This window comes from Chelonia mydas, chromosome 3, assembly GCF_015237465.2.
Source record: "Chelonia mydas isolate rCheMyd1 chromosome 3, rCheMyd1.pri.v2, whole genome shotgun sequence".
NCBI lineage: Eukaryota > Metazoa > Chordata > Testudines > Cheloniidae > Chelonia > Chelonia mydas.
In genome coordinates this window covers 34,255,949-34,268,524 of record NC_057851.1, presented here as the reverse complement: position 1 = coordinate 34,268,524, position 12,576 = coordinate 34,255,949, and the positions used below count along the sequence as shown (strand labels likewise).

The window sequence follows — 12,576 nt, the reverse complement described above, 5'->3', positions numbered from 1 at the left end:
TCTTGGCAACAAGGGCACACCGCTGACTCATATCCAGCTTCTCATCCACTGTAATCCCCAGGTCCTTTTCTGCAGAACTGCTGCTTAGCCAGTCAGTCCCCAGCCTTTGGTGGTACGTGGGATTCTTCTGTCCTAAGTGCAGGGCTCTGCAATTGTCCTTGTTGAACCTCATCATATTTCTTTTGGCCCAATCCCCCAATTAGTCTAGGTCACTTTGGACCCTATCCCTACCCTCCAGCGTATCTACCTCTCCCCCAAGCTTAATATCATCCACAAATTTGCTGAGGGTGCAATCCATCCCATCATTCAGATCATTAATAAAGATGTTAACCAAAACCGGCCCCGGGACCAACCTCTGGGGTACACCACTTGTTACCAGCTGCCAACTAGACACTGAGCCGTTGATCACTACCCATTGAGCCCGACAATCTAGCCAGCTTTCTATCCACCTTCTAGTCAGTTCATCCAAATCCATACTTTTTTAACTTGCTGGCAAGAATACTGTGGGAGACCGTACCAAAGGCTTTGCTAAAGTCAAGATATATCATGTCCACTGCTTTCCCCATATCCACAGAGCTAATTATCTCATCATAGAAGGCAATCAGGTTGGTCAGACATGACTTGCCCTTGGTGAATCCATGTTGACCGTTCCTGATCACCTTCCTCACCTCCAAGTGCTTCAAAATGGATTCCTTGAGGAACTGCTCCATGATTTTTCCAGGGACTGAGTTGAGGCTGACTGGTCTGTAGTTCCCCAGATTCTCCCTCTTCCTTTTTTTAAAGATGGGCACTATATTTACCTTTTTCCAATCGTCCGGGACCTGTCCCGATCGCCAAAGTTTTCAAAAATAATGGCCAATGGCTCTGCAATCACATCAGCCAATTCCCTCTGCACCCTTGGATGCAATAGATCTGGACCCATAGACTTGTGCATGTCCAGCTTTTCTAAATAGTCCTTAACCTGTTCTTTCACCACTGATGGCTGCTCGCCTCCTCTCCATACTGTGTTGCCCAAGACAGCAGTGTGGGAGCTGACCTTGTCTGTGAAGACTGAGGCAAAAAGCATTGAGTACTTCAGCTTTTTCCACATCATCTGTCACTAGGTTGCCTCCCCCATTCAGTAAGGGTCCCACACCTTCCCTGACCTTTTTCTTGTTGCTAACATACCTGTAGAAACCCTTCTTGTTACCCTTCACATCCCTTGCTAGCTGCAACTCCAGTTGTGTTTTGGCCTTCCTGCACCCCTGCAAGCTCGAGCAATATATTTTTATACTCCTCCCTAGTCATCTGTCCAAGTTATCACTTCTTGTAAGCTTCCTTTTTGTGTTTAAGCTCACAGAAGATTTCGCTGTTAAGCCAAGCTGGTCGCCTGCCATATTTGCAATTATTTCTGCACATTGGGATGTTTTGTTCCTACACCCTCAATAAGGCTTCTTTAAAATACAGCCAGCTTTACTGGATTCCTTTCCCCGCTCATATTAGCCTCCCAGGGAATCCTGCCCATCAGTTCCCTAAGGGAGTCAAAGTCTGCTCTTCTGAAGTTCAGGGTCTGTATTGTGCTACTCTCCTTTCTTCCTTTTGTGGCTCTGGGAAGAAGGATAAAGGAGTTTGAGGCACAAGTTGTGTTCTTGTCCATCCTCCCTGTTGAAGGAAAAGACCCAGGTAGGGACCATCGAATTGTGGAAGTAAATGTGTGGTTATGCAGGTGATGTCGGAGGGAGGGCTTTAGATTCCTCGACCATGGGATGTGGTTCTGGGAAGAAGGATTGCTAGGAAGAGATCAGATCCACCTAAGGAAAAGAGGGAAGAGTATCTTTGCTGGTAGGCTCGCTAACCTAGTGAGGTGGGCTTTAAACTAGGTTCGCCGGGGGATGGTGACCTAAGCCCTGAGGTAAATGGGAAGTGGGACATCAGGAGGAAACACAAGGAGGAGGGTGCAACAGGGGAGGCCTCCTGATTCATACGGAGAAAGCAGGGCAATCGGCTAGTTATCTTAGGTGCTTGTACATGAATGCAAGAAGCCTGGGAAACAAGCAGGAAAAATTGGAAGTCCTGGCACAGTCAAAGAACTATGATGTGATTGGAATAACAGAGACTTGGTGAAGTAGCTGACATGACTGGAACACTGTCATAGATGGGTATAACCTGTTCAGGAAGGACAGGCAGGGGAGGAAAGGTGGAGGAGTAGCACTGCATAGTAAGAGAGCGGTATGATTACTCAGAGCTCCAGTATGAAACTGGAGAAAAGCCTGATGAGAGTCTTTGGCTTAAGTTTAGAAGCGAGAGCAACAAGGCTGATGTCTTCCACTTTATGGAAGAGATAGTCCCTTTCTATATAGTACGTAGAACATTGCATAGCATCCTGGACACATAACTAACTGAAAGATGGGCATAATTTGTAAAAATATAGGGACGAGCAGGAGAAATGATTACTTAAGCATTTGAGAAAAGAAAAGTTTGAGAAACAATTAAAGTTATATTTTACATATCTATCTTCACTAAACAACAATTGTGTGATACATGCAAATACTGCGGGGAAGTGGAGGTGAGAAACAGGACAATAGCTATGACTCTTTGAAGGTCGTCAAAGCCTACAGAGGAAGTGAAAGAATTCAGAATGGTCCACCAAGATATAGCAAGGAGTAATGTGATAAAACTCAAAAAACTCCAGGAAGGCAACATAGTCTAGTAGATAAAAAACCACCCGATTGGGATTTAAGAAACCTGAATTCTTATCCTGGCTCTGCCAGTAACCTACTACGTTACCTTGGCCTAAGTCACTCAACTCTGTGCTTGTATTTCCCTTCAAACCCTTTGTATTCCTTACTCCACAGCAGGGGTTCCCTAACTTGGTTCGTGGCTTGTTCAGGGTAAGCCCCTAGCCGGGCTACAAGATGCTTTGTTTACCTGAGCGTATGCAGGTACAGCTGCTCGCAGCTTCCAGTGGCCACGGTTTGCCATTCCCAGCCAATGGGAGCTGCTGGAAGCGGCGAGGGCCAGGCTACCGCTTCCCACAGCTCCCATTGCCCAGGAACAGCGAACCGTGGCCACTAGGAGCTGCAAGCAGCCGTACCTGCGGACACTCAGGTAAACAAAGCATCTTGCGGCCCGCCAGGGGCTTACCCTGAACAAGCTGCAAACCAAGTTTGGGAACCCCTGCTCTACAGTGTAAATTTTCAAGGTATGAATAGTCTCTCACTGCGTGTTTGTACAATGCCTAGCACAGTAAGGCCTGACTATTGGTTGGAAACTAGAATATCATAATTAACAAAATACAGACTGCTGGAAACTTTTTCCAAAAAGTTTCATCTCTCTCTGTGTGGAATTATCTCCCTCAGAAATCTGAAAAAGTAGCAGAAGTCGCTGTAAATGACAAAATAGGCATTTTTACATATAATAGATAAGAACCCAACCCTACAACTAGCAGAGAGATTGAAAAAAGTTAATTTGGCAATCTCAGATTCTGTCGATTTTCTAAAGTTAAAAGAACTGTTTGGATTCTTTTTAAGACAGGTAGTGTCCAAGTCTATTGAGATGGGATGATCTAGATGTAAAATATGATTGCAAGAACCAAAATATTGGTTAAAATGCTAGCAGTTGATGTGATGACAAGGAAGAACCCATTGGACTGGATTCCCTGTTAAGAATGTAATAGCAAATTAGGAAACAATAGCAACTACTGAAGTGAATGGCAACAGGAGGGCTGGGTTGTTGTGGGGTGTGTGTGTGTGTGTGTGTGTGTGTGTGTGTTTGTTTTTAAATCAATTTAGTTAAAGGTATCCTAGTAAAATAGCTTTGGTAACTGAATTCGGAGTGTTCCAATTGAATGTATTTATTTTACAAGACATGTTTGCATAAATAGCATATTCAGTAGACGTATTAAGTTTTTCCTAATTTTTAAGAATGAAGAGATACTTGGAACAACAACATGTTTGACCTCTCCGATTTCACATGCAGAAAATTTTACTTGTCTTCAGGAGTGACAACTTCTTCTTGAGAAAGCAGCAGGTCACCAAGCTGTTACAGGATGAAGATTGTTAACTTTGTTTCACCCACGTGCAAGTAATCAGTGAATATACAGATGAGCTTTAAGTACTATTCAGTCAGTCTAATCTGTCACTGCCAGAAGTAAGAGTGCATAGTCTATCTTCAGCTGTTGGGAGATGTTTGGTATTTTCCTGACAGGAAATCTTGTCTAATGCTTCTCACCAATCAAAATTCATCTTGAAACGAAGGTTGGTGTATGGTTGCTGACAATGTAGTTATTCATAGGTGAGCAGTCCATGAGCTTTATGCTTCACCTGAGGAACAAAACTCTCTCTCTTACTACAAATACATACTCTACTCCATGGGAAGGCATTTCTGGAGAAATACCCAGGTGAGTAAGCAGGAAAGGAATTTTCTTTGACACCAAAGTCTAAGTATCTTGTTTAATGTTTGTAACTTGGATATGCACATTACTGCCAAACAGAAAAATGCCAACAGAACACTGTATTGAGTTATTGTTGACAAATCTTCAAGTCATCTAGGACTAAGGATTTTCTCATCCTTAATTATATCAATAGGTGAGCCTGTAGAACAGAGTTTAGATGCCTTTTTGCAGAACCCTTGTTTCACAGGCACAGAACATCCTGTAGGAACATAAAGCTTGAACTCTTTTCCAAAACTAAGATTTATTTTCTTATCTTTTTGATCAGTTCAGTCTTGACTTTGGTAGTTAAATATACTTCAAAAAAGAAACAAACAAATAAAAGTTATTCCCATCCAAGGCTTTTTCATATAAGTAGTTTGCTCTTGTATTTAAGGAGACTTGTACAGAAGGGGTTCATAAGTGCTTTACCCATTAGCTTTCTCTCAAGGAGCTTTGAAGTGAAAACATAATTATCCCACTTTTCTTCTTCCCCAGATTTTGCCCATCGTTTTGGTAACTTCAAAGATAGCTACTAAAAATGGCCACAAGTCACATTTTTTCTGTGTCCTGCATTAGCACAGCACATCTCTCTCACACGCACAATTTTGAAGTGTTATTGCCATCTTGCTGAAGTACAAGTGCTGGCAATAGACTTTTTCAGTCCCAGTTTGAAGAGGGGCAGCAGACCAAAATGGACAGACTTATTTGAAGGGTGTGTGTCTGTTTTTTTCTTTGAAGGGAAAGACAGTGACCTTGTATTAATTACCTAGTCTCATCCAAAAAATTTCTTATCAATTTCCAGTGAAATTTAGCACCATAACATCATCTTTTCAAGTATCAAAAATTACCAGACAGCACTTATGTAACTGTCCATTACAAAGAAGACATCTCCCTATGCGTTATAATAATCAAGTTAAAAACAAGCATATAACTAAACAAATATGTCCAAGATAAGAAGGCAACTTCTGTTATGTATGACAAACTAATTTACAAGAAGTTCAAACAGAAGAGATCCAGAAAGAAGGAAAAATAAAATATTAGAACACCCTCTCAGTTTTCCATGTGGCACTAACATGATTTAGCAAATACTAAGTTGAGGAACACAGCTGATTAAATGGTCTATAGGGGGTAAGTAAATAGAAATAGGGAGACACAATATAGTGCAGTAACTTGAAAGCTAAAATTAATATTGTGGTTGAAAATGGGAGCCTATCTAAATTTTCCAGAAGGAGTCTTATGCTGCCAATTGAGAGATGGCTTCAATATGAATAACTAAAGCTATCCCAAGACAACCCCTCATATGTCTGGTAGCTAGACAAGAGGAAAGTTAGAGGCTCTTCTTACAGTGACAAAAATATGCAGCCAAAGTAGTAGCTTTAAAAGGATTTTGATTGTTTCATTTGCTTGCATTACTACTTAAAGTAAGTTGCCCATTACATTCAATATTCCTTGTTATAAGAACACCACACTGTGTGCTTTCTACTCCAGACATTGTTAGTTAGAAACATCAGTAATAATTTCTGAATCAGAACTTGTTTTCTCTTAAATGCTTGTGGCCGATTATTCTAAATGAAGATGCATGAAGCCCACATAATACAACTTAATATACATAAACTTGTTGAAGTAAACAAACGTGAGCTAGAATACACACAGGCCAGAACAGAAAAATCAAACATGTGAACTAGACATGGGTCCAAGCTGCAGAGATAAAAAATGAATATAGATTGAAACAGAACATTACAAAAAAAATTGAGGTGTTTAGATTCAGCCCCATCATCTCTAGTATAAAAATATTAAATAAGCTACCTATTAAACAAATGCAATTCTTAAACTATTACCCATATTCCTATTACAAACAATGCAACATGATACAGTCTTGAACAGTGATTTTAGAAAGATTTTCATTAAAGTGTAATATTTTCTAGAAATAAAAAAGTCCGAAGATAGCTGTAGACATAGTTTAAAACTATTAATGTTTACATTCAAAATTTTATATGTAAAAACTGAAAAAATGAATGGGACATCATCTACCTACTTACTCCACTTGCTGTACAACCATAAATAAAAACAAGTATCTAATTTGTTCTTTAACACATTTCACACTATGCACAGTTCAAAGCTCTTTAAAATTAGTACTCACCAGCTCAAGAAAACTAACGAAAAACAGCATTAAGAAACTAGAGGGGTTGTTTTTAAAAAAACAAACAAAACAAAACAAAAACAGAGTATACATGCACATTACCAGGTGATTTTATCAAGGAGCTACTGAGAAACTATCCTGAAGTTGTTTAAATAGGTATAGAATTTTAGGACAGATTCCAGCTCTTTCAACCTTCCCCATAGATCACTGGCAAGGTGAGGAAGTTATGCCCAATAAGTCACGCCAGTAACATTTTGTCTTTGTCTTTCAGTCCAATTCCCCCTTCAGAAAACTAAAAAAGTTTGTTACTGTACCCATCCACTATGAATTAGTCTTAGTTTTGTTAAGCGTAAGAAAACATTATTTATTACCATTTTTATTAATGGGTTAGAATACCAGCAGTAAGTGAACAGAGTCTTAATTTCACAGATACAGCAAAAGGGTTGAAGTATGAGAAGTAGCTCAGGCTCTGGATCAGTCTCGAGATTCAGGAAAATAAATGTTAATTTATATTCCATTCACACTGAGAAGGTTATCTTCAAAAAAGTATGGCCTAGAATTTATTTTAACGAAACTGAATATTTATTCAAACTAATATCATAGGTCCCTTTGCTTGCCAGAGATAAACTTCCCACTAACTAGTGAGAAAAGAGTGATTTTTTCAAACCTCAAAATATGTAGTCTCCACATATTCTAGCCTAGGAAGCATACAGAGCATCTTCAGACAATAGCTGTACATGCAGGTTTAGGCTGGCCAAAGAGTCTTAAGCTGTTGCTGGTGAGATATTTTAGGTAAAAACTATACAATCCTCTATGTGTTTATGAGTATTATATATGTAATTTGTAACTACTATATTAAAATGTTTCTGCACTTTCTAGAAGAGATTAGTGATGGCAGTACACTATTTTGAAACCACCTTTTACGTTACCAGTTTGAAAAACCAGTAAACATGAACTCTAAAAGTACCGAAGCCTATAAAAATATAGATATAAGGCAACTCTAGTTCAGTAAATTTAATCAGGCAAACAACTTAGATTTATTTTTTAATCTTGCTTCAATAATGTATATTTAAGAAAGCGTTTTGGAAAAGTGCAAAGAGATCCCATTTTAAGCTACTTGCGTATTGCCAGATGTGCAGCTATTGTACATCCCATAAATATTAAAACAAGTTCAAATAAGTTGTTAAAATGCACTTACTTTTATTGTAGCAGGTTGCTAGCACACCTTTATCTGCAGGACTGGCACTAATGTGCCAAATTTCACCCACTTCATGGATGAGAACATTTTTGTTTATAATGTTATTTTCATCATCAAAATCTATTATGTGAATCTACAAATACAATAAAAAGATAACATTAGGGCTCCACTGTTTTCCTATGGGTCTTAATTATACAGGATGACAACACAGAATATGAGTCTTATGACTGATATTTACTTTAATTAATTGTTATACTAACAATATAACTCTTTAATTTCATGCAGGATATTTTCTCTAAAAAAAGTGATTATCTTATTGTGAAGAAACCCCTTTTGTTTTTTTTCCCTGGTGTTGCAACTACAGCATACAACTGCATTTTCCATTTGATGGTTAACAGAAAATGAGCTACTAGAGCCCTAAACTTGCAGCTCATCACTTTGCTAGCATTCAAACCCTCCATTAGATGTCTAAGATAATTCTGTATCCAGATCAACAGAAATGAATCTCCCTTCAATGGATAGGAGGAGGGATTATTAGTAGATGTAATAGGAAAATTGATGCCCTACTAGAAGTTTTTCAGCACTCTCTCTTCAGCTACTGCATATACATCTGCACTTATCACCGACATCAGGAAATCTGTCACCATTTAAAAAATTGACAGGGAAAAAAAATTCAACCTTTCAACTTATAACAACAGTCAACTTAGAATCTAGCCAATTGTTTATAAGTTTTAACAAGTGGTTTCAGGTGTTACTCACAAACCTCCCCCTTGCCAATTTTTTCTTTTGTTTTATAAACACTTTTCCCTATTTTTAAAAATTAGCTTTATTTCCTCAGCTACCATGTGGAAGACTCACACAAAAAGCAGGGGAAATGGACTAAGACTGCCCCCGAAAAACACTTAACATGCATGAGTAACTTTACCCATGCAAGTAAGCCCTATCAGAGGTCCAACAACAGAACCCTCCGCATGGCGAAGAAAAGAAATTAAAGACATCCTATTCCCTACTATTAAATTAGGTCATACTAAAAGCTTAGCCACACAGTGCTGTAGGCAATTTTTTTGAAGTGTTAATGTGCTAGATAGAACCAATCAATCCAGTTTTAGGATTTGTTTAGTTTTGCAGTACTGAGTATTCCCTTCACTACTAGATGATCTTGCTCTCAATCCATCAACTCCCAACCATAGCCAGGGTCATATCCTCTAGTCTCGTTCATCTCAAATTAGTATTCATCTTTTCCTCACTCTCTTCAGTGCTGCCATCAGCAATTACTTTCTTAAATTGGACTTTGGTTCCCGATACTAGTACCATACTCCTAGTCTCCTGTCAGACTCCAAGACATCTAAGAATCTAAAATGCTCAAGGAGCCATCTCTCTCCAGTCATCATCTGATGACCCAAACCATGAATCCATCTATGAAGTGAAACATTATTCATCCCCTATACCAAGCCATATCCATCTTCCTGTCCAATTTAAAGTGACCCTCTGCCTTTCAAAATATTGTCCCTGGTTTCACGTTACCTTAACTCTTGCTTGAGCATAATCTACTCTGCCAGACCCTACCTTGGCCTCCGCTACATCCTGTTCCCACAACTGCACATTATGACTTGTGCTGCCTCATCTATAATGATTTCTCCCTCATTTCATCTTTATATCTGACCTTCAGGCCTTCTCTTTTTAGCTCTTGACAGTCTCTGTAAAGCATGTTGTAAGACTCTTTATCAAAGGTAAAATGCATACTTGTACTGGATAAACTTACAATTCCAACTATTTGCAGACAAACTGGGAGCAAAATACTGTATTTATTAATTTGGGACATGAAGATAAAGAGAAGACAATAGCAATGGACACTGGAATTACAGTCAGTGGAAGAATTCCTTCCTTTTATAACTCTTTGGCCTACAGTATCTCTACACAGCCCCAAAGTAAGGACTGAAGGGCAATTCCTATTATTCCTGCGACGTGAATCTTTTACAATTGCTTCTCAGTCTTGCATCTCTGAGACAGTGTATTTGCCACTGAATGCATCCGATGAAGCTCACGAAAGCTTATGCTCAAATAAATTGGTTAGTCTCTAAGGTGCCACAAGTATTCCTTTTCTTTTGCGAATACAGACTAACACGGCTGCTACTCTGAAACCTGAGACAGACAGGATCCCTCCAGTTCACCATTTCAAGTAAGAGAAAGATATATAGCAGGATGTTTAGAATGTGAGAATCACTGTACTATCCTGCATATGGGATAAAACTTTATGCCTATGCTGCAGCATGCAATACATCAGTCCTGCCTGTTTGCATCTTTTCCCTACTCTCAGCTTCCTCAAAAAATGTGAAACCTTCCACTGAAATTATTAAGTAGACTCCTTGCAGTGCAATTCGTTCCCTAAAGATGAACTACAAATCAAAAATGCATTTACTTCAATAATGTGTATTATATGTCCCCCACTAACCAGGGTAAGTGGGTCATTCAGCACATGAACCTAAAGAATACCTTTTACTCTTATATAAGGCCCTTCAAAGTCATATAGACAGTTTCTACTCTGCTGTGAAGATTCTGCTTCAGCTGATCTCACAGCTACCAGGTAACTTTGAAGAAGCGAAGAGTCAACTCATGCAGGTCGAGGATAAATCTTTGATTAAAATAAAATTTCACATTTGACAAAAGGTTATTTATTTTTATATCCTTTTGGTGTAGGGAAAAATATGAAATATCCTTCCTTGGTAGCTCTGACATGCATCCTAGGTACAAGAAGAGATGCTACAGCGAAGTGTGAACATGTTGGCCTGCTGTAAGTAAGAAGGGAGGGGGCTTAACAACAGAAAAGAAATATTTTCTCTCCATGGTTTTTGTGCTAATGTTCTTCTTAGCCTGGCCATTGTGAGCATTCAGCACATATTTCTAAAGCTGAAGAAATCTTGTTAGTTCTTCTGTCATTCATATTTAGTATTTTCTTCAAATACATTTGGGCCAAATTTATACTTAACATAATCCGATGCCATAATGGCAAATAAGACAGACCACCTCATATCACACTCTTATATGGGCTTCAACTCTGAAATGTACTAATCAATGTTGTTCAAGACAGACATCAAAGATCACCTAGGATACATGTCACAGCTACCAAGGAAGGATATTTCATATTTTCCCTACACCAAAATGATATAAAAATAAATAACCTTTTGTCAAATGTGAAATTTTATTTTAATCAAGGATTTATCCTCAACCTGCATGAGTTGACTCTTCGCTTCTGCAAAGTTACCTGGTAGCTGTGAGATCAGCTGAAGCAGAATCTTCACAGCAGAGTAGAAACTGTCTATATGACTTTGAAGGGCCTTATATAAGGGTAAAAGGTATTCTTTTGCTTTATGTGCTGAATTATTATTGTTCCTACACTTTTAACATAAATGTTACAAATTAAGTGGTTTTCTGTTTTCAGTTAACCTTCTGTAAATACCTCCATTTCTTCAGCTACAAAGCTGTTTTTGAACCTCCTACCTCCATAAATCAGGACAGCTCTAGAACTAGCTTTCTTCTACAACACACCTTTATGTGACTTGAAACAGAACAAGAGATTCTGCATATATTGATGTTATATGAAAAACCCTCCTGACTGTATAGAGCCTCATTAGAAGTCACAGCACCAAAGGTGCCAGCCAGCTACTAAAGATAGCTCAAGTAATGGGAAAAAAGTGGTGCAGAATTAAGCAATAATGATTAAGGCCTATAACATTTCTTGGGGATTAATGACTAGATGGGAGAAGATGATAGCATGAAGCACAGCCAAGTACCATTAACCACAACTATTTGTTAATAGTCAGCTAAAAGCCCTGCACCTCTAATCTGAGTTCTATTCCCTTGAAAAAGAGAAAAAAAGTCAGATAGTGAAAAAAAGTGCTTGATACAGGGTCAACATGTACCTACACGGTTAGAGTAAAGAATTAGTGCCCACAGTCACCTTCTCAGAACCATGTCAACATTTCCCTTTCAGTAAATGTTAATGATTTGAAACTCATTGGATATTAGGTGACAACTAGAAGGTGCTTCGTCCTTAAAAACTAGTAATTAAATCCTCTGCTAAATACTCCGAGAAGTCAGATAGTTTATCCTAGGCAAAAAATTACATGTAATTACCCAGTTAGTATAAAACACCTTCACAGTCAATAGTTAATCTTCAGGCATTTCACTATCTGAGATATAACAATGAAAAAAAGTTTTGCTCCTTGGTTTTTTTTAAACTAAATTTTTTCTGTAAGTCATTTTCTTCTCCCTCTGCCAACCATAGCTTATAAAGATATATAACACTGCACCCAGATCTTTATACCTTGAACAGCTTCTCTTATTATTTATACACCATGTGCTTTTCCCTCACCAAAACTCAGTTTCAGATAGCTTTCCATTGCTAACTTCAGCTCCAGCACTATCTGTTCTCCCTTGCATGCTAGGTTATATTTAACAGGAGAAAAACAAAATAATCTGAATTTTGAAAATACTCTAGGAACATTGATCCCTTCCCTACATTTTCTATCGCAGGGGTGGGCAAACTATGGCCCGTGAGTCAGATCCAGCGCCTCAGGGCTTTGGATCCAGCCAGCGGGATTGCCAGCCCCGTGGTGCCGCGGACCCCACACCAGGAATTGGCCAGCACCACGTCCCTGCGGCCCCTGCGGGAGCAGGGGCAGAGGGCTCTGCATGCTGCTCTTGCTTGTGGGTACCTCCCCCAAAGCTCCCTTTGGCCAGGAACCGGAAACTGGGGCCAATGGGAGCTTTGGGGGAGGTACCCACAGGTAAGAGCAGCACACGGAGCCCTCTGCCTACCCTTCCTCA

General features: G+C 39.1%; 1 protein-coding gene across 3 annotated transcripts in view; it reads right to left on the bottom strand.

The window, feature by feature from the left end:
* The window catches only part of EIPR1 (EARP complex and GARP complex interacting protein 1), a 168,525-nt gene that overhangs the window by 139,810 nt on the left and 16,139 nt on the right, over window positions 1-12,576 (bottom strand). For all 3 annotated transcript variants that reach the window (XM_037894138.2, XM_043542302.1, XM_037894139.2), the window contains one exon: window positions 7,750-7,882. In XM_037894138.2, coding sequence (XP_037750066.1) covers window positions 7,750-7,882 — 133 coding nt within the window. The remainder of the gene's footprint in view (window positions 1-7,749; window positions 7,883-12,576) is intronic.